This window comes from Strix uralensis, chromosome 5 (genome assembly GCF_047716275.1).
Source record: "Strix uralensis isolate ZFMK-TIS-50842 chromosome 5, bStrUra1, whole genome shotgun sequence".
Taxonomy (NCBI): Eukaryota; Metazoa; Chordata; class Aves; order Strigiformes; family Strigidae; genus Strix; species Strix uralensis.
The window spans coordinates 19,149,671-19,173,195 of NC_133976.1; the positions used below are offsets into that span (position 1 = coordinate 19,149,671).

General features: G+C 36.3%; 1 protein-coding gene across 6 annotated transcripts in view; it reads left to right on the top strand.

Annotated features, from left to right (window-relative positions):
- Positions 1-23,525, top strand: part of TAFA5 (TAFA chemokine like family member 5) — a 458,203-nt gene that overhangs the window by 240,834 nt on the left and 193,844 nt on the right. For all 6 annotated transcript variants that reach the window (XR_012629139.1, XR_012629140.1, XR_012629141.1 and 3 more), the window contains one exon: positions 13,691-13,840. Coding sequence is in view for 1 of the 6 variants with exons in the window: in XM_074870054.1 (XP_074726155.1) it covers positions 13,691-13,840 (150 nt within the window). In the remaining 5 variants the exon portion in view is untranslated. The remainder of the gene's footprint in view (positions 1-13,690; positions 13,841-23,525) is intronic.

Sequence of the window (23,525 nt, forward strand, 5' to 3'; positions counted from 1 at the left end):
GAATCTACCCTAACAATTTTAAAGTATAGACAATTTATATTATACGTTATATATACAGATACTATATGTATACACTATTTCTATGATACATATAGTTTTATATTCTCTTAAGGAGTTTTGCATAGTCAGAAATAGTTTATGTATACACTTTACTTTTATTAAGTTCGTTCAATCTTTTACTGAATTTGCTTTTCCAGCAGTGACCAGCTTCATTTGGCTGAAGATAAAAGAATTCAGGTATAAAATGGAATGGTGTTGGAATAAGTTTATCTCATATCAACAGAGCAGTTCTGTTACAGCAAATTGATACTAATATATGAAAATGGGAAGCAGTAGAAAAGAGAAACTGTCTACTTGGAATTGCTAGAATAGGAGTGGTGAACCAAATTCCTATATTTTAAAGACTAAAGCATCAACAGCCATAAGCAAGCAGTTACGTATACAAGAGTATGGACATACTGTGTACTAGTGTATACACAGTGTACACTAGTGTGTGCTGGAACATTATTTGAAACATTTAATCATAGAATGATTTAGGTTGGAAGGGGTGCCTGGAGCTTATCTAGTCTAGAACAGATAGAGAGACCATAGAGTTGTTATACAGTGCATAGTCAAGTACAACACTGAAAGAGCCTTTGGCTTTACATCTACTTCTGCTTCCTGATCCCAGAGCACCTTTGTTCAGAGCTGCTGCCATGACTTGTGGTACAAAGTCATACAAAGTGAATGGTTCTTAAAATAGGGCTTTTACTTGGATAAGAATTCATTTGACAAATGTCCTTGGTCAGAATCACAGTTATTTAAGATGCAACACAAATTTGCTAAAGGGCTGATGCTGGGAGTGTGGAGACTTTCTCATTATTCTCTTGAATTTGCTGCCTGTGAAGTTAGTGGTAAAACTTCCATTGATTTTATTGGGAGCAGGATTAGTCATTGTGCAAAGATTCATGTTGTACAGAAGATGTACAACTGTTTCCACTTAAGCCTAGAGAAGGATTGTAGTTCTTTAATTCATTAGGTTTCAGCAGATTAGAAGAACTGAATTTTGATTAATATTACAATTCTCATGGCTTCTGCTCTGGGCTATTGTGAATTTGATGGTGGTGTAGTTTCACTGAAAATGGTGCTGTATCCTCCTTTTAACATGAGCAAAATGGTTAGCCAGTTCAGAAGATATATAGCAACATAAGAAACTGAATCCTCGTCCTTTGATTGCCATTCCTGTTTTAAACCAAGACAATGTAATTGTTATTGAATACATTCCATCCTCTTAATGATAATAACACAATCGTGGCTTTCTGTATATAACCAGGCCCACATTTCTCTTGCAGTGAGGTTAAGTGATGTTCTCTTTACTGCAAAATGACTGTCTCCCTCTGCGGTTGTCCTCCCCAGCATGAGACCAAAATACACATGTGTGTGCATCGACATACACACAAATAATGTGTAGTTACAGCTGTTATTAATCATTCAGCTCACTACCCTTAGTTGCCCCTTAGGTAATACACGCTTGTGTTGGCCTATTTTCTCTAGAGATACCCTACCCAGTCTTTGGTCTGAATGATTGAATTTGTCTTAGTGTCATAATGACTCTCCCTTTAACGATTGCTGTATAAATTTGGATTACCTATACCTAATTAAAATAACTTTATTTTGTTTGAACCTAATACATTTTGGATTTGAAGCATTTAGACAAAAGGTTATATGGCCTTTGAGAAACCCTTTTTTAATGAAATATTTATTGCCAGCTTTTCTGTTCTGATTTCTTTCAGCTTATCCTCAGTTTTCATTCAAGCTGTTATATTGCCATTGGGAAAATTAAAATAAGAAGGGCAGACCATAAGTGGTCAACATGACCATGTATATCTTATATATGTACATTAATTGCTTGATATCATTCCAGTTTTATTACATATGGTGAGCGCAAACATTAATTCAATAGATCTCTCTTTGCTGCTTTCTTACTCATTCCTGTGGGATCATTCTCCTGTCCATGAATTTTATAATTTCTCCTGCCTACATGCCATTACCACAGAAACACAGTATCAGTATCACTGACCTAAACAACTTAAATATATTCACCAGAAGGAAGGCAGAAAATGTTAAAGCTTCTCCATAATGTTAACAGCTCTCTTCCAGCATTTCCTCTAGATGAGGAGCAGGACTTAGTTATGCTCCATGCTCTTTAACCTGACAGCTTTCATGTTGTCCTCTGCACCAGAGAGCTTCTGGTCAATGCTGCTTCAGTGTGATCCATGGAGTGGATCAAATCTCACACATTCTGAGTTTTTTCTTCTTAGAGATTTAACTGATGAAATATGGGTTATAGTTTATGATGATTTATGATACACTTAGTCCCAAATTTGCGAGGTTAATTTAGTGTCACTCACCAGACACAGTCAGAAAACTGAAAAACTTACTGCAGTCAATTTTGTGATGTTAAAGTTCTAGTAAGTAGTTGAGAACAAACAATGCAAAGCATAGCCAATGTCAGACTTGGACCTGATATTTTTTCTGCGTATGGCATTCCCTTAGAAATCAGTGGGAATTATTCTCACACAGGTAGTTTCTGCTTTGAAATTTTCTCTGTGTTGGACTAAGCTATATATTGTAGAGTAAAAATATTGCATCCACTGACTATGGTATCATAAAGAACAGACTTACTGATTCACTCTGCGGTATTGGTATAATAGCTATTGTGAAAGATCTTGGCAAATTTCTTATATCTTATGATCAATATGAGAAGCAATACATTTGAATCATCTTCAACTTCAAGGTCATATAGTACAACACATCCTTCTGTGAAGTATATGTCTATGCATATATGTGTGTGTGTCTACTTACGTAGGTGCACATTTTTTGTGTTTAGGAAACTGCAGTCTATTCTATGTTTTAGGAAGCATATTTCAGGATGGTACACTGTGAGTAATAGTAAACTTAGTTCATCAAAACGCTGTGTAAAACAGAGATAGGCCTCATTTTCATTCCTTTTTATTAAGGACCTTGATCTGAGGAAGTATTATTTATTAGTCATTCATTGTGAAATTGATAGCGTAATTTAACATTTTATGAGCTAGTAAAACTGATAAGCAGTACATAAAAAGATGGACCTTGTTACAGAGGGAATAATAATAATAAAAAGGTTAATTTAAAGTTTTTTAAAAGGTCATCAGTGTAAAGACTTTTTAACATTACCTTCTATGGTATGAACACATACCTTGAAGTTTTCTTCTGTTGGTAGTTTTGTGTCTATTTTACAGCTGCTAAGTCTAGCACAGAATGGATTTGTACACTTAAAATGTTTTCAGCTTTTCAGTATCTTGAGATTAATTCTACATCTGATGTGAACATAGATGACATATATCTTCTTTGAGCATAAGCCCCTCTATACGATGTAGAGGTGAAATAATTGATGTTGTGAAGTTTCCGGTGATTGAACACTTAGTTGTGTAAATGGAAGACATTGTTCCTGATAAATGGGACACAGGAAGAGGTATTGTGTACGTCTCTAATCTTGAATCCTTTACTGATTTGTAAAGGTGGGTGGGATGACTGTAGTCCTTGTTCACTGCACTGTCTTTGGGCAGCCTTGGATATATGTGAGCAACTTAAAACCTCTTTTGCTGTCACCCTTCTCTGAGCTGTGCAAAAGAAAATCTTATCCCATAAATGGTTATCTTCTTGAAGGACTAGAAATGAGGATATAAAAATCATGGATTTCATCCATGAAAACTTTTAGTTTCAGCATGCACCTGTTTCATAAGTCATTTTGAGCAAAATGGATAAAAATGGAAAATGCAGCAGTGAAGCTGGCCCAGATAGAAAATCACTCCTCCAAATCTGTAGAACAGCTGAGAATAATAGCCAGCATACTCATGCTTCTCTGTCACACTTGCGTATAGCACTGTTCCCAGACAAACCTTTAAAATGAAAGCCATCACTCAAATCTATCAGTTAAGGAGCCTGTCAAGTTCACTTCTTCTAGTTGGTGCTGAAGTTTGGTATTAGTCTAACAGAAAAGATATCTTTATTTAGCATTCTACATCTGTATTTTTTAAGTCAATGTAATTGTCTAAAAACCCCAATGATGTACCAGCAATAGTGGGGTTTTTGTGCTAAATCTATCCATGTGCTCAGCGTAGCACCTAAATAAGGGACTTCATTGCTCCATGCAGTAAACATGGGGAGCTGTGGTACCACTGAGGAACATTGCACTGTTCTTGTATGATCAGTAATGAAACTCTGAGGGCTAAGCAAGAGGAAACAGCAGACGCAGCAGATACATGCCGTTCTATTCTGGTCCTTATGATGTGCTTGATTTGAGAATTCATGCTAGCACACAGTTTAACCGAACCAATGCACCATAAAATTCCTTTACAGTCACTGCAGAGAGAGAGGCACTTCAAGAGGTGCAAATTCTGCCTGTTGAAGCTTTGGACCTGATGGTCCTTTGTCTGCTCAAGATTCTCAACATCAAACCCTGATTTGGGTTTGTCCATAATATTTCTAATTAATGTCATATATTATTCAGTGGGATTATTTCTTCTCAGGTGTAGTAAGACATTCAAAATTGTTGAAACATGTTTCCTTCTTGGATATGGGTACTGTGCTACTTCAGTGTCTCCATTTTTCAGTGGTTACTTTTGCAGTATTACTAAGATAAGTTTATATTTCCCTGTGGTTATGTGTGAGCTGTTGTACCTATATGTTCTCGGTAAGTGCAGTACCACAGAGTACAAAGTCTTGAGAGACTATATTTTTTTACGGAGAATGTTTATGGACTCTTTCCGTGAAAAAAATGGGAAAAGAATGACACTGGCTACTATAACTTTCCCTATTATCTAGTGATTTCAGGTTAAACCTACCAGCTAGATTACCAAAAAAACGACTGCATCACAGTGCCATCACTAGAAAGCAGATGAATTTTTGCATCATAGGCTTTTGCAAAAAGGGAAGAGTAGTAGTTATTTTGGCAGTAGCCAAAATAAACAGGCTTATTTTAAATAAATTATTTAGGTTTGCTAAGAGTACGTGGATAATTTAGTGTGATCACATTTGTCCTACAAAAATGACAGAAAATTGCCATCATTTGAAAGTTTTATTCATTCATAGCTGTGAGTTAGCATATGGCATGTTAACAAGGCTGGATATTGTTAGGTAGCAGTTGTTTTCAGCTGCATGCTTTGTTCTGCAGGTTTTCAAACCTGTCACAGGCACAGAGTAATAACACAGTTCTTGTTGCGTAGGATATAACTTACTTCCTGGTGGATGGTAATTAGAAATCTGGGGTTATTATTTCTGCAGTTTAAGGACTAAGACATATTGACAGGATCTAACAAAACAGAATTTCAGCATAGTGATCCTCCTTTCCCACATGACCCCTACCGGACCAAATTTTGCCTCAAATCTGCTGTTGAGCCCAGGATCTTGCAGTGCAGATCATGATACCAGTAGGAAGGTCACTTGTTTGATGCCTTTTTAAAGGCTGTGTTGCATATGTAAATAGTTTTCAAGTCATTCTAGTTTGACTATAAAAAGGAAAACCTGAGAAGTTAAAAACACTTTTTACCTGTGCTGCTATATTATATCTACTTCTGATATATGACTTTATCTGCATGTTCCTTCAAACTGATTTCATGCTCCCTGCAGTGACATATTTTGCTAACACAACAGACTTGTTCCTTCCTGACATACAGCTTCTGGCTCCAACAAATGTCAGTAGCTTTTTAGACAAACCTGTGCTTTTTATTCCTGTCTTTCTCAAGAGAAATATCCGCATCCTTCTAATAACATTTTCCCCCCTATGGCTATTCTGTTTGTTTTATAAACAGACTAGGTTTATTTTACATGTAGAGGCTGGTAAAGACATGCAAGGGTGTTTTTCTTCTTTTTCTTTTTTTTAACAGTCTTAAATATTTTTAAGATAGTAGAGTTACAGCCACTTCCCAATTTATGCAAATAAGCATAACTTTGTTTAATCCTGAATTCACGCACTTTTTGTAACCAAAAGAGGCCTCCAGAAGCAATTAACTAAACCTGCATGAAGAGGAGTGAACAGGAGGCCCTCAGAGCTGCAGGTCCTCCTTGGAGGAGTTCTGTGTAGCTGTGATTTGCAGTTCACACTGACTTACACAGAGGTAGAACTTACTTAAAGAGATAGGACTTAAATGCCTTGTCATGTCTACTTAATTTTGGTAGCATCAATTATATGATTTCCATATTTGTAAGGTTTGCTTTTAGGTCACTATCCAAAATGAGACATGGAAACTCAATACAAAACCCCAGAAATTACTAGACTGGGGGGGTATTTCTGTAATATTCATGAAATCAACATTAATGGGATTCATTTGGTTGATTTTTGCATGAATATGCATTAAAGATATTTCTCAAAGGTGGAAGCTCTGATCTCTGTCACTGAAGTGAGGGGTGCAAGGGTCACTGGCTTTCCTGGTGCTGCAGATTGATGGATTTCCCATCTCCATGCTGGCATCAGTGAGATCCTCCCCAGGAGACCCAGCAGGGCACAGCCTGGCAACCACGGAGGCACCGAGGCAGCCCCAGCCCCAGGCGCCAGTCACCTCCCTGGGGCCAGGCCAAAGCTAGGCCGGGCCATGGGCCCAGGAATGGGCCTGGCTTGGCAGGGCACAGGGCCAGGCAGGGCAGGCTGTGGGGCGCTGGAGACCAGCCGTGCTGCGGCCTCACTGGGGCAGGGGCTGATGGCCCTGGGGGGCTGGAATGGGGTCCTGGGCTGTGGGCAGGGTGTGCAGGGCAGGGACAGCGAGGCCTATTGTAGCCCTCACAGCCCTGGCATAAATTTCTCTCTCAATACTGTACTTCAGGTGTGGTTTTCTTTTTCTTTCTTTTTAGCAAACTGCAGCATATCAAATACATCAGTTTTGACCTGAGATTATATAGGAATTTGAGAAATTACATTGCCATCTCCTAAAACCATGGGATCAGTATAAATACTTTTTATAGTGTACCAAATATAGGAAAATTTATTTAGGATTAGGTTCATATACATAAATACCTTGCTTCCACATGTATTTATACGTTCTTGACTTGATTTTTCAAACCTTTTCTGGTCTGGAATTCCCCTTTGTACCAATTCTGTTTGAGAACTGCCTTCAGAAACTTAGATCTTGAAGTTTGTTTTTACTGAACTTTGGTTTTACATTTATTTTACTTTCTGTTACATTGTTAATAGTAAGATTTAGGGGAAATTATTCATAATTATACAACAAAATATTAAGCAATTATGTACAATAGCAGTATCAGGTGCAATAAGTTAGGGAATTAGTCTTATCTGGGGAAAAAAGAAATCTCAAAATGGGTCCTGAATGTATCTTGAATCTCCACAGACGCTATTGTCTTTCCTGTGCAACTATTTAGAAGAGTAGGATCTATCTTAATTAAAATTTACTGCTTATTCCAGAATGTAAGGGCTGAAAGCTATTTTCCTGTCCTCCTAATGTCTGTGCTGTTTATGTGCTTGAGATGGCTAAGTGGTATTCTGAAAATTGCAATAAGATTAGTAATTACTAAGGGGACATAATGTACTGTTTCATTGCAGTGGAACTCTGAAAATACTTAAACTGACTCTTAAAATGAGAAAGCATTCATCATATTTTTCTCTAGTTATTCATAAGTTTTACTTAACTGGGTTCTACAGTGAGTTTTCCTTCATAAAATGAGCACTAAAACCACATCTTTGGAGACAAATTCTCTTCTTTTCTACCACTAAAATCCAGAACCACTCCTTTTAAGATTGAGAAGCTACAGAGGTCACATGGTAAGGTTGATTCCAGCCAGCTATAGCTCTGAACCTGTAATGAAGTAAATCTATGGAAAGTTTTGAAAAATTTGGTCTGCTGTTTGGCACCTGGGGGTTACACTGGTAAATCTGGATTATCCAGATTAGTTACTTTTTGTTTCAGACAGTGACATTGATCCTGTCTTCTTCTACTGACAGCATAATCATACCCTCAAGAAAAACTGGTAAAGACTAGTTGTCTAACTGTACTAGCATGAAGAATTGCTTTGTGTAGTCTGTTACTTAAACAGCTACGTTTGTTTCAACAGAAAGATACAAGGTCCTAAATGATACGTGAAACATATTGGAAACAAATGCTTTTTAGTAACAGAAGAGGGAAATAGTGTATTTACATGAATATATTCTATTAAAAAATTGAAATTCCCTTGTATTGCATAAATTAAGATTGAAACAATGTTCTTGTTTGATAGTTATTCTGAAATTGTGCTGATTAATTTGAACAGGTTTTTCCCATATTGAGTTACAGATGCTGAGCCAATTCTGGTCTGTTACTTTAGATTAAATACTTTTTTTTTCAGAAGCTTTGTAGGAGTTGCTTTTTCTTATTTTATACTAGTTAGATTTCCACAAATTTTGCTGTTGTACCTTAAAAGTGAGTGTGGTTCTTTGGGGCAAACCAATTCCTTGCCATAATCTCTCTTGTTCTGAGCTAAAAATTGAAAAAGAAAAGGTAATAGGACTGTCTGAAATTGGATAATGTTCAGTGTAAGAGATCTTCTTTCAGGACATTTTCTTTGAGGAAGGGTATATGACATACAAAATTCCAAATTCCACTTAAATATTTAATTGAAAGATGTTTAAATGTTTGTTACTCAAGTTAACGTCAAGCTGCAAATCATGAATGACACTAAGTACTTAAGTTCCCTTTTATTTCAGTAGGAATTCTTGATGTTCAGCTCTTCGCAGGAGTTGGCATGGCTCTGTTGTCAGAAAGACTTCAATATTGTAATAGAAAACTACTGAATGTATTCCTATGATCTGATTTTGAAACAACTCCTGCATTGTGTTCACTGACAAAAGAGTATCTGAATCTAGCCAAGAATTTTAATAACATCTAACTTGAAGCATTTTGAACTAAAAGAGCTTGTGTTGCTAGGCATCAAATTGGTGATGCATGAAAAAATTGTTCACTGAAACTATAATATAAGCCTGCATGTACGATTCAGAAGAAGATTTTCTGGATGAGCATGAAATCTAAAACCCTGGAAAGACTCATATATTTAGATCAAGTTTTATTTTCATTGTACCCACAGAAAAAATGAGTTCGTCATCTGATTTTATTTCTTTAAATGAATTTGAGGGAAAGTCTTCAGCCTTCCAGCATGCATAAATTAAGAATTCATAATATCTATAACTTGCTTGCTGTAATCAGTGTGGATTAGGTAGATTTTATTTTCTATTAGAGAACAGAAATATTTTCCTCCACAGAATATTAAAATATTATCCCAAGTACCCTCTATGTAATACAAAAATATTTACTATTTGAGGGTTTTACCTATGGTAGACAATACAGATCTTTCAAAATCTTTGTTCTTTCAGCAGTGGCTTACAGTTGACAGAGGACTCTTAGTAATATGCATAAAAAATGCCATTTCATTTTAACTTTTCAATAATATACTCTTCTCTTTCAAGAATGTAAGTACTAAAGAAGTTTTAAAAATATAATTGTTTTACCTTGAGATATTTCCTGCACTGTTTGCTAAATATATGTACCTAAACTCACTGATTCCTACAAAATTCCATGAAAGTGTCACAGAAAGCAGTTTCAGAACTGATCACAATTACTTCATTCAGAAAAAAGTGAAATAGGTGCTGAGTACAGCAATTGCTGTAAACAAGTCCATGGGTGCAAGCTAGAAGCAAAAAGACTAACCCTGTTGTATTTGGAATTTTAACTGTTGTGGGGTGTTTTGGTTTTGGTTTTAGTTTATTTTGACTTACATCTTTAATTCAGAATCCTGTAGTTTTCCTTTTCCCTGAAAGAATTCCATGCAGAAACATGTGTGTTTGTGGTGGAAGAGAGAGGGGATGTATCAACTAGCATTTTAAGAATGCAGTACAACATTATAGAAGAGCATTAAAGAACCTGAACCTTTTCTCTCTTTAGTAACCAGATGGTGGCAACACAAAATCAAGTAACTTTCAGTGAGGTCTTAATTACTAAAATAAACTTACAAAATAAATATTTATAAAGTATAAAATATTTATATATATAAAATATTATTAAAACAATAACAACAACAAAGAAAGACCCACTTACTTGGAAAACTGAATGATGGTAACTCTGAAACAATCTGTATGCTTGGTCCATAAAATAATTTAAAAATACATTTTTTTTCTTGGAAGAAAAACTTTCACAAAAGGTTAGAATGAATCAGAGTTCTCTAATGTTGCTTGATTTTTTTTTTTCCCCCCAAGATTATCTCATTCGGACTGGAAGGTGGTGAATTGCTTTCTGTACATAAGTATGATCTACTAAAAATATGGAGTCTTTATGACTGTTCCATAGACTGTGGCTCTTAATCTCTCAACTGGAAAAGCTCCAGTGAAACTCCACCCGTTGCTGCCTTGAGATTTCTTCTCTGTGATTAGGAGTGGAGACTGTTCAGAGGCTTACAGCTGAATAGCCTTTTTTTCATTAATATCTTTGAAAGAGGTCACTGTTAATTTCCCTGAAAATGAAAGCTATCCTAATTCTTGAAACTTGGTACTTCCAAGGAGTCTATTCCTTTTGTTCCTTATTAATTTTGTACCTTACATTTCTAGATTAAATTCTTAAAAAGCAAAAGTAACATACACGTCATCTAAGTAAGGTATGCCAGTACACTTACCCTCTACTTAATGAGAGACAAAGAACATGCTTTACAACAGGATCATTTTCTCTCTGGAGATGGGCCTCCATAACCTAACTAATACTTTTCATGCTTTACAGCCATCTAAAGCCAAGTAACTGTGGATGTACGCTATGTTGCAGTGCTCAATATACTTGCAATCTTTGCACCCTCTGACACAAGGACCAGGAAGCATTTATGTCATATATGTGGGAAGAGCTGCTGCAGCTCTACAATAACTTTTTAGTTTTCTTCTGCTATAGAAGCAAGAATGGCAACAGAGAAATTATCTTTAAAAAAAACCCAAAAAACTATGAAATGTTTTAAAAATCTTTCCAATTTTCCCTTGCTTTTAATAGCTGTACAAAATTCCTTGAAAGGCAGTGTGACATTGTCTTTGTGTAGCAGTTGCTCTCATTTAGGTATCCCAGTTTTCAGAATTCATCAAAAAATGAGGTTAATATGCCTGGAAGAAATTATCTCTAAACAAAATAAACAGCTGAAAACAATCATAACAAATAGCCCAGCTGGCTCAAAATGAACCTATGCATAACTAAAACTGGACAGGTCCAAAAGCAGAAAATGTTATCTATAAGCATTCTTATTGATAGTCACTGCTTACATTTCCTAGAAAGTTTTTTTGCCTTCACAAATTATCCTGACATAAAGCTTCCTTGTTCTTTTTCTCTCCACTGTGCTGTAAAACTGGTTCCTTTCCTCTGAAATGAGATTTTATGTAATGGTTCACCTAGATTATGTGATTTATCATATCTTTTAATAAAAGCAACAATGGTATGAAGACTTACAGATAGTGGAGAATATGGCAACCCATACTCTCAAGAACCTTTACAAATTCCATGTTTATATTTCCACTTTTTCTTTGGTTTCCATTCAATTTCTATTCTCAATGCAGGACCATAATCATGATGTTCAAATGCCTAAGGGGTCGGGATCTAAATACACCTCTGATTATGTCTTTTTTACATGATCTTCTAAGACAGCTGTATTCCTTGGGAGCAGTATGTCTCCTGTAACCCAGAATGAAATATATTAGCGATGGAGGAAAAAAGAATACTTTTTTTGTCAATTCAAGATGTTTCAGTGTAACTGGATTTCCCTTGTCCTTATGTGGAAAATCATGTGCCACTTTCTTTCTTGTGAAACCTTTACGTTCTAATCCAAGATTCCAGAGGAAACAAAGAAAAAACCAGCATATAATAGAATAAAAATCCTCTCATCAGTATGTTTATCCTAAGGTGTTTTTATTAACAGGAAAAGAGGAGAAACCCAGGATTGACCATAGCTCATAAGGCTAGTTGCCAGCAGCCATTAAACACTATGTTGATAGTGTTCACTATTGTGAATATCATATCTGTATTTATAAATGCCTAATGTATATTAATTACATATATGTAGTATATTTGCATGAATTTGCAGAGTACCTTGTTCCATATTCACCTTTGAGATCCTCAGTTTTAGCATGTTGTAATTCACTGCAGTGTAGGAGTCACAGCAACATAAAATTTAGGTGGTTTAGCAGTGAACCAGTCACAATGCTGTTGACAGCCTACAATATTTTGCTATTCTGACAGTTTCAAAACATTATCCACACAACTGAAAGCATCATAAACTGTTCTGAGAAGAATATATTGGGTAAACTTGTATTCTGAATGGAAAAAATGCAATATACAGAAATGTCATTACACTTTTATACTTATTAAATGCTATTCATATATGTCTCAGTTTTTGTGGGTTTTTTTAATTTTTATGTTAATATAGATTTAGAATTTCTGCTTTTTGTCTCATTATTTTTCAGTATTTCAACAGTATAAAAATAATTTATTGTTAATATTATTTAAACTGCATAACTTTTTTATAAATACAATATTGCATTTGTTCCAATCTTATTTTTTTATGAAAACAAAATATAATAAGCATGTGATTTGCAGGTATATTTTTGCACACATTCATTTGAAGGTTTATAATTCATTGCCTACAAAGACAAAAGCCAGTAAAAAATATATTTACTACTGTACCATAAAATCCAGAAATGATATGTAATGCAAAGTGATAGCTGGGATTTTTTTTCAGTCTTGCTATGCACTGAAATTCAATAATGTATCTTTCTTGCTTGTAAAAGATAATATTTTTGTATAGTAGTAGCCTACTATTGGTTGCACCAGAGGAAGTGCATCATTTTAAATGTATAACATTTGTTTCAGACTAATATTATTTATAAAAGAATTTTTTGCAACTTTTTGTTTTGCCTCTCATAGCATGGTTCAAATTCAGAATTAGTTGTCCTGGATTTCCTTAGTGTTCAGGAAAAGCTACATATATTGGAGAAGTCAATGAAAAGCAAACAATGTTACTGACCTAACAAGACAGTATCATTTTACTGTCATTTGCAGCATGGTTACATAGTAAATTTAGTAAAAGAAAAAAGAACAGCTACTTCAAATATGTGTCAGGTAGAGAATGAATTACTGTTCGTTCTGTTCATTCATACTGTTCATTCATACTGTTTAGATGAAGCAAGAGCCAAAGAACGACAATCTGGTCAAACATGGGCATACTTTGAAAGACTTTTTCTTTCACAAAACAACACGCAAAGCAGTTAAGACTTTATTATATTAATCGACATGTTGGGAAGCTTTTTGTTTTCTGTATACTTTATCGTTTCTTTTCTGAAAGTACATAAAGAGCACACCATTTAAATTTCATTGCTGTAAAAGCAGATTGTTCCTTTACTTAGCCGACATAAGTAAAAGTAACCTGTGTGACCTCAGCTCTCTGGCTTTTATAGAACAATAATCATTTTCTGACAGAACCAGTTTGCAGGGTTTTCATATGTCCACCACAAAGAAAAATTGTATGTCATCTCGGTTTTATTATATCCATCAGCTGGCTGCCCATTTGTTGTGGAGTGTCTGCTGTGACATAGGGCCATGACTCTATTCGGCTGTAATAGATTGCCTGTAGTGCATTCAGTGACTCTGGTACCTGTTGCTGGTTCTTTTTCCAGGTCAACTGGCTGCAGGTACATGTGAGATTGTTACTTTGGACAGAGATAGCAGTCAGCCCCGAAGGACTATAGCCCGACAAACAGCTCGCTGTGCATGTAAAAAAGGACAGATTGCCGGTACAACAAGAGCAAGGCCAGCCTGTGTTGATGGTAAGAAGTAAAGATCTATTCAATCAGTTTCTGCCAATGCAAGTGTAAACTAGTAGTGTCTCATAAAAAATAAAGGCTCTATAGAAGAAATTTTCATGTGTCCCAACTAGCAATGGCAATACCATTGAAATTCCCCCGAAGGGTATTACTGACTAATTGTATGTATATTTCAGTTACAATTTTTTAAATGGAATTTTCACTTTTGTTTTAGCTTGATATGCAGTTGAATGTTAAGGGCATGATGCTGTTATATTTTGCATGTGATGATAAGATCAGCAGTAAAGCGGCATTCTTTTTTCCCCTACTTTTTATTCCTTGTAACATAAAAAAAACCACTGCAAAGGAGCCTCAAAGGTTTTATGCCACTGTGAAGCTATGTGACTGCTCCTGTGTGATAGTTAATGTTGTTGAAGAAACCACTGATACTATAGTTGGAATACAGTATCTGAATATACCTCACATGTCCAGCATTCCTTCTCTCCTTAAAATGATGATTCTGTATGATTCACTGCAGATGCAGTGATGGCATGCAGCTGGAAAACTGCTGACATACAGGGAGGTATGAAAATATTTCAGTTTGAAATAATTTTTTGAGACAAATTTCTGTCTTACAGCTAAATAAGATGTTAACAGTGGGGCAATCTTCAAGACAGGTCTGCTGGTGCAAGGTTATTAGCAAGGATTCATATTAAAAATAAAATTGGAGGCATACTGAAAGTAGTTGATGCAAAATTGTGTTTTGATCTAGGTTCAGTTACCAAAAGTAAAAGGAAGATGTTTAGGTATAGAACTATAATAAATTCATAGATTGTCTTTGAATACTGACTGGTTTGAGTCCTCAAATAAAAATATTGCTGAGAACACCCTACCATTGCCTCAGAATTTGGTCTTACCAGTGATTATCAAAGAAGACAGCTCAAAGGAGATTTCAGAGCCTACCCACAAAACTAAATATAGAACATCATGCACATTCTATTTTTGCATTTTCCTTTCACTGTTTTTGATACTCCGTAAGACAGTTTCTTAGCTGTCTCTTTTGTAATGTCATACTATATCCAGTAATTCTCTTCTTTCCTGTTTTATTGTAAGATCATAAGACTTAATTGCTTAATAAAGGAATTATTTTATTGTTTCATTCATAGTTGTAATTTTAGCAAAAATACTTGTTAGGAATTAAAAAATTCAGCATATGTTTCCCATTTTAAAACAACAAAGTTCTAAGGAAAAATACAAGTTTTCAATCATCTGATGGGAACTAAACACAATTTTTTCTCAGTCAGTTATGGCCTATGGTGAGATTCATTTGCTGTAACTTGTGTATCCAAAGTTAGTTGTCTAACCTAGTAACTCTAGTTTTCTATTGTATGCAGTGGAGAGCAAAAGGCACCTTCTCAGTGTAATTTATCTCATCCTAAGTGCCTAAGATAAATCAGATGTAGCACTTTCTGGTACTCACTGTTTCTCTGTCTTGCCTTAAGAAACCTGTGGTGATGAGACTTTAGATAGCTAAAATGTACATGTCGATAAGAAGACATGACTACACCTCATCCTCCAATTGCTGTATTAGCTTAGTTTCTGAGTGAGGAAGGTTTGAGGTACTTTAATATTTGAATTTTTTTTTTTTTTTTTTTTTTTTTTTGTAGGGAACTCATGAAGGTCTATTTCAAATTTTGCTTTTGCTTTCAATGTGCTTGGTCATCATTTTATGAAAACCGAGAACTGCATGAGAGGATCTATGGTTAGATAATGTGTAATCAGAGAGGGTTCTTTATGTAATACTCCACATTTGAAAAATAACTGGGAAGTTGATCAGTTGAAAAATAGAGCTTCCCATTAACTTATGTGTACAATTATTATAACTCATTTTTTTAAAGCTTTTCTACATAGTTCTAATAAGATCTAATAACACAGTTCTTTATTACTTTGTGAAATGTTTATAGTTAGGATAGTGAGCCCTTTCCTAAGAATGATAACTGCAAGACATGTAGGACATGCTACTTTGCTTCCCTGGACACTGTTAGGGATGTTTTTTCAAAGCTCAAAAAGTTTAATAATACCTGGAACTGTATACCAAGTTCCCAAATTAAAAAGAAGGCACAAGCCAGATCTTTGATCTGTAGGTTTTATTCATGAATGAAGTTAAAAAAAATAGTTTTACATAACCATAAAAAGGATTATATAGGAAAGAATAAAAGAGCACTTTATCTTGTCTCAAACTTTATGCTTGCAAATAAAATTGGCAGATAAATTGGCCATTGACTAACAAGTATCCATCTGTGAATTTACCAGGTTCATAGTTTAAAGAATATGCACTGAATTTTTCGATACTGTTTATATTCATTTCTAGAATAGAGTGTTTCAAACACAGCTACTAAATGCTTTCTTCTGGACAGAACATGAAATTTACATAAAATTATGTCTGAGAAAAGCTAGTTCTTTCTCTGATATTAAGTCAAAAGGAATGCAACAATCAAACACAATTTTTAATTTTTATTTATTTAAAATAATACCATTTTCCAAACAAACAAATAAATCCTTCTCTGAGATTTCTTAAATAGGACATAGGGTATGCTTTTGCAGATTTTCTTTATTTATATCATAGTTGATGTTAGGAATGTAATTGCTATTTGAGATTTCATTTCTGCTATCAAAAAGAAAAAAAATTTCCTTGGACAGTGTTTTTTCTCATGCCAGTTTGCCTTCTAAAGATTTCTTTCTTCTAGTTTTATTCTTTATATCATCTGGATTCTAATGAGATTAATTTTGACATAAAGGTAGTAGAGTTAGACCATAGACCTTTAATAATTAATGCAAAGTCATTTGTGAAGGAAGCAGGCGTAGAAAGCATGACCTGAGAACCTGCTAACAAGAAAACATTAGCTACCAATTGTGTTACAGCTTCCAGCAAGAGAGTGTTTTGAAGATTCAGTACCAAAGCTGCTAATTTTTACAACCTTAAAATAAATCATACTGTACCTGGCTACCATTGTTAAATAGAGAGGAGTGCCTTAGAATATATTCAGTTATGCAGTATATTTCCTGGAGCTCTGAAATGCAAGTGTCAATTATTGTAGAAAAAAGAGTAAGTAATTTGAGGGCTCTTAAACTTCACAAGCATTGTCTGAGATTGTACTTGTCCACATAGCTCTTAAAGTAAGTCCTGAGCTGAAATCCACTCCACTTTCCAGTGCTACATCAGCTAAGGTCTTTTCCTAAGAAATGAAGGACAGTATATGTCAGGTAGATAAAACTGGAATTCTTAAAAATGAAAATGCGATGTTTACACTTGGTCTGAGCAGAGCATGAAGAACAGAGATTTTCTTGAAATGTTTCCCTGTGATGGCGAGTGCTGATTTACTCTTTATTTTTTTCTAGCAGTCTTTAAGTATGGCAGATTGCTAATGTAACCTGAAAAAATGGCATCAATATTCACCCTGATTTCAAGCTTGATTTAGTGTTGATAGCTTCATTCCTAGGTCCACAGAGTTGTAATGTATATTTGGTACGTTTGGTTGTGATGTATTTTTTATTCATGAATGTAGGTTTTGTGATATTATAACAGCAGTTTGCCTTCACTTTTAGTTATATTATTATTATTTACAACTAGCATTCCCTAGTCCCTTTTTTGAGATCAAATTCCATAGCAATGACCTCAGTTGCATTACTTTGATAAGATTATATTTCACCATGGCATCTGGTTTATCACCAGAGTAATTTCCCTGTGTGTCAGTCAAGCTTCATCAGTTTTTTAAGCTGGAGCCTGTGAGATATTGGAAGATAGCAATTATTCTCTATTTTTGTCCAGTACTTCACTAATTTAAACTTGTTTTAAATCAAGTGACAAAAAGTCTTTGGTAACAGTTTGTGTACACGTGCACCCATGGTCTGCATTCTTTCACAAAAATTATATCTATCTGAAAACAGAATTTGTTGTGCCAAAGCATTTCATAGAATACAAGTATATTAACCTGAGAAGAGTCGGATCAACATTTAAATGTTCAATAGATTCCAGTAATTCTGTCCGATAGATATTTATAGCTTAAAAATAAACAGCAATTTTCTCCAGAAAATAGAAACAGTTGATGAGAGGAAAAGTGGTATGAGAGAAGTGGTTTAATTGCTTGAGAAAATTATGATGGCAATCTTTAATTTGCTTACCTGAATTCTGTGATTAGAAGGTTTTCGTGCTCTGGATCTGAGTTCTTGTTACTTTTATGACCACGAATTGCTGTGAGAAACCCCAGGACATTGATCCTAATATCCAGAATTCCTAAATTTCGAATAACTGGAGCTCAGGTAACTGAATTCAAAGTTTTCAGACAATTTATGTTGTAAATCAAAATTGTCTTTTTTTTTTTTTACTTTTTACTTTTTAAGGTTTTAATAAAATTTTAATTGTTTTGCAAGCGCTGTAACAAAATCATTTTCTATAGAATCTTAGTTGGTATAATTTGTTCATATATTATGATTAACATGCTTTTCAGCTGGCATTGATTGATTTTATTTAACACAGAAACTCAGGATCCTCAAGGAAGCCACGTTAGTTTCAATCAATAATACCCTGCTCTTCTCATTATCTCTAGGAGTCTACGGGGAGGTGTAGGGGTCAGAACTGATCATTAATAGAATCCTAGGTCATGCACTTGAAAGGAAACTGCCTAATACCTGGAAAGCTTCATAATTCTAAAGTATCTTACCATACTGGGGGAAAAAAAAAAAAAAAAGGAATAAAAAAAAAAGAGGACTATAGTGTTTTTCAGAAATGGGAATTATAACTTTTACATTTAGAATATTTCATATGTTTCTTAATGTGCTATTTGTATTATTTTATTCTGGTTTTATTGCAGATATCTGCAAGTTTCCTCACTGTAAATATTACACATTTAACTTAGTTGCATTTAAGGTATGTCAGTTTAAAACAAGTAAAACCAAAAGGCAAAATGGGATGGATATGAAGTTAAAAGGAGACTGACTAGTTTTGCTGGACCTGGAGTGGTGTACTGTATAGTGTGGAAGATTTAAGTCTAGGAGGGGAGTGGGGACTATTTGGCCATGAAAAAAAATCAGAGGGCTGCAACACGTCCTCTGTGAAGAAAGACTGAGAGAGTTGGGGTTGTACATCCTGGGGAAGGCTCCAGCAAGACCTTTTTGTAGCCTTCATTACATAAAGGGGACTTATAAGAAAGACAGAGAAAAACTTTTTACCCAGTCCTGTAGTGACAGGACAGAGGGCAATAGTTTAAACTAAAAGATTTAGATTGGACATAAGGAAGAAACTTTTTATGATGAGGGTGGTGAGACAGGTGTAGTGGAACATGGTGTTCCATGAACAGTGGAGAAGTTGTGGATGCCCCTTCCCTGGCAGTGTTCAAGGCCAGGCTGGATGGGTCTTTGAGCAACCTGCTCTAGTGGAAGGTGTCCCTGCCCATGGCAGGGGAGTTGGACTAGATGATCTTTAAGGTCCCTTCGAACCCAAACTGTTATATGATTTTATGATTCTATTTGACCCTGGGCAAATGGTATTAATTATATTATGGTGGTAGCAAAACAATTGGCTATTCTGCTAGGTAGTTATGAAATTAAACAGATTAGAACACATATCTAGCTTACCTTGCTATTCTTCTTGAGAGATTGGAAAGAGTGACAATTACTTTAAACTGGAGAATATTTTGCCTGTAGTGAAAATTTTGGAAAAATTGTCCTAATAAAATTCTGCTGGTTCCCTGGGGTCTGAAAGACGATATAATCCATTTTCTGTTTTTCCTTTCTCCATTTGCACGGAGAGCCTGGGTATCAAAAAACACTGTCAATATTAACATTTCAGTTCTAGAATCACAGAAAAGTTTAGAATTTTCTTACATTTTTGAAGATTTGGTTACACTAAACAGTTAAACTCATTGAATGACTGGTGTGTAAAGACCTTCAGCCTAGAAGATGTCTAGCACCCCTGAAAGTTAAAGCCCTGATTTGTAGGTACTTAATATTACTACTGAGAGGCCACATGGAATAGTAAAGAAGTGTGAATGTGATGGTTTAATATTTGCCTGGGAATATTCTGACTGTGGTCATGAGTTTAATTTCAAAAGAATAAAGCAGTTCTGTTTATAATCAGGGCTTTTAAACAATCCTAGAATTTGTTAACCAGTGGTCATATTTAATGCTGTGTATATTACTGCTAGGATGTAATAATGCACTGCAATATTAGAATATCTTTTACCAAATGGAATAAATATTATTTTGGTCATTGGCTATGTACCCTTATTTTAAGTTTTAGTATACTTTCTTGATCCTTCCCAGTCTCTTAGTGGTTTTCTATTATGATGTATCTGCAGTGTTCCAAGCACTGTATATGCTCATCTATGAAATAATCATGGGGTACTCATCTTATGCTGTACCTTAGAATATTAATAATTTCTATTTACTCCTACCTAGAAGTAATTTTAGAAGAAAAAAAAAATGTACCCTTAACTATATTCCTTTGCTTAGGCAGTGGGGGAAGGATAGCAACTATGAATTTGCCAGCAACCTATGTATAAAGCTTAGTTTTCAACATGACTTAAAGAAATAATAATTCCCATAATAATTCCTTTCTCCCTTTCCTCACCCCAACTCCCATTTATGCAGTCACAATTGCATCTGTACTTACAGGTGAACCAAAGCATGTACAATACTTTGTTTTCATTCAGCTGCCTCTATCAGAACTGTAGGTTTTCCCAGCTACTGACAATGGAAGTAAAATTGTTTCTGTGACTCATGAGCTTCCCCTTCCTATGCATGGTACTGGCACATTATGGCAATTTCCACCTTGTGGGTCAGTGTTCATTTAGAAATGCACAGGAAGTTGAGTTTTACTCCAGTCACCTTGCTTCCTGCTCAAAACTGTTAAGGACAATGTGACATTCCAAATCAAGTTGAGTAATTCTTATCTAAGTGATATCACAAGCTTGATAAAATCTTATAAACATGCTCACATAAAATGCATTTGTTCTCTTTGTTCATGAATGTCAGGTGTCAGTTAGAGACTGAAGTGTTGCTGGGGAAGAAATGCCATGTTCAACCCAAGACAGAAAGTGAGCAATATAAAACATATCAGTAGCAGCATCAATGGCAACACTGATGTAGCTATACAAAATACAGGGAAATAAGTTAGGTTTCCCTTCCTGACTGAGAATCCACAACAGGAATAATCAAAAACATGACAGAAAAGCAACCAACCAATGAAAAAAAGCCAACTAACTGCTTGGAAAGGTAACAAGCAGATCGATAGCTACCCTAAAGGAATATTTTCATCAAGAATAATGTTTAAAGGCTTCAATATGTTATGAAGTGTTTGGTACCTAAAGTCAAAAGACTGAAACCCTACCTCGAGTACTGAGTGCAGTTTTGGGTGTCTCAATATAAGAAGGACATCAAACTATTAGAGTGTGTCCAGAGGAGGGTGACCAAGTGTCACGTCCCAGTTTCTCAGGATTCCGACTCAGATTGGCCGATTCCCAGGGCAGGATTAAGGTAAAATGACACCAAGGATTCTTCACTTTACAAAGCTCAATTTTTATTTGATTACAACAGAAATTGGCATTAAACTTTTGTCTTTGCATCCTCTGCAACAGGCATTAAACTTACACCAACTAGTGGCAGATCTTATAACATGCCCCGATAAGCCTTAAACGTTCCCGGACGAGCCTTGCCTTATATGTGGGCATACAGAATATGAATGGGAGAGAAAAGGGGAGAGAGGAAAAGAGAAAGAGAGAAAGGCAAAAAGGCAGATTTGGTGAAATCCTGGTCCATCGTTGGTCCAGCCAGCCCAGGTGTCCAGTTCTGGTGGGGTGCAGCCACCCAGGGCTTGTATTTGTGTCCTTTTATAATTCCTTGCTCCTCCTCTGGGTGGGCATTTGGACTCGTTAGGCTAATTATGCATCATGCACAGTTTAAGCTTCTAGAATTCTCCTTGCTTTTGGTACATACGCAGTTTATACCTTCAGATTCTTCTGGAAATGAGTTGGTGGGTTCGGGGGTCATTCCCCCTCCCTGCAAGTGTGACCATTGTTTGACCTTTCATGAAAACGGCTTTGCTTTGGCTCTTCACAGAGTCACTCAAGATAGGGAAGTTCAGCCTCCAAAAAGTGTGGTCCCACCTTGGCAGGATCCCATCCTCTTGCTGCGCCTCCCTGCCATTACCTGCACAGCCCCAGTGTTTCCATAGAAACAGTTTCCTTTGCCAGAGTTCATTACCGGATGGTTGAGACATTAACTGTGGTTTCATCGGACTGTCACACCAAGATGATGAAAAGTCTTGAGGGCAATACTTACAAGGAGCGGCTGAGGTCACTTGGCTTGTTCAGCTTGGAGAAGAGAAGGCTGAGGGGTGATCTCAAACACAATCTACAACTTTTGCAAGGCGGGCAGTGGAGGGGGAGGTGCTGATCTCCTCTCTGGGGACCAGCAATAGGACACGAGTAAATGGAATGAAGCTGCATCAGGGGAAGTTCAGATGGGACATTAGGAAAATGTTCTTCATTGAGAGGGTGCTTGGTCACTGAAACAGGCTCCCCAGGAAAGTGGTCATGGCACCAACCCTGTCAGTGTTCAAGGAGTGTCTGGACAATGGTCTTAGTCATATAGTTTAGTTTTAGGCAGTCCTGCAAGGAGCTGGGAGTTGGACTCAATGATCCTTATGGGTCCTTTCCAACTTGAGATATTCTATGATTCTGTGACTGGATGTGGCATAAAGATGCAGAACAGAATTTTGCATAATGCTAGTTTTTCTACAGAAAAAATCATTTTTCAGCAGTCAGGTAGCAGAGAGTCAGTACTGATCACAGCTTGGAAGTCAGGCCCAATGTTGGTTTATGGGTTGGTTGGTTGGTGGTTTTTTTTTTTTTTTTGGTAAAGATCAACTACTTCCTGATGGCAAGTAGATCTGTAGATCTCCTTCCATGATCTAAGAATATTTATGGAGTAAGGACATGATTTGAACCCAGAGGGCAACTGAACACCACACAGCCACTTGCTCACCCCTTTCTCCTCAGGAATGGGAAGGAGAAAATAAAGCAAAAGGCTGAGGAATCAAAATAAGGACAGGGAGGGATGATTCATCCATTACAGTCACTGGCAAAAGACAGATATGTTAGGGGAAGAAAAAGAACATTGATTTAATTCAAACCCTAAAAACACTTAACGGAGCAGGACAGTGAGAAATATTGCCACATCATAAAAACACCTTCCCCACCTCTCCCTTCTTCCAGGGCTCAGTTTTGCTCCCGATTTCTCTACCTCCTCCCTCTGCAGCAGTGCAGGGGGCAGGGAATGGGGTTATGGTAGGTCCCGCTGCTCATTCCTCCTCAGGGAGAGGACTCCTCGCATTCTTCCCCTGTGCCAGCATGGTGTCCCTCTCACAGGAGACAGTCCTCCACAAACTTTCTCTGGTGTGACTCCTTCCCACAGGGTGCATTCTTCCTGAGATGCTCCAGTGTGGGTCCCTCCCATGTGTTGCAGTCTTCCCAGTGCCAAACTAGAACAGCAGGGGCTTCTTCCCACAGTCTACTTCATGTGCAACTACCTGCTCTGGTGTGGGGTCCTCCAAGGGCTGCAGGTGTGTCTCTGCTCCACTGGTGACCTCCACGGGCTGCAGGGGGACAACCTGCCCTCTCATCTCAGGCTGCAGGGGAGTCTTTGCTTCAGC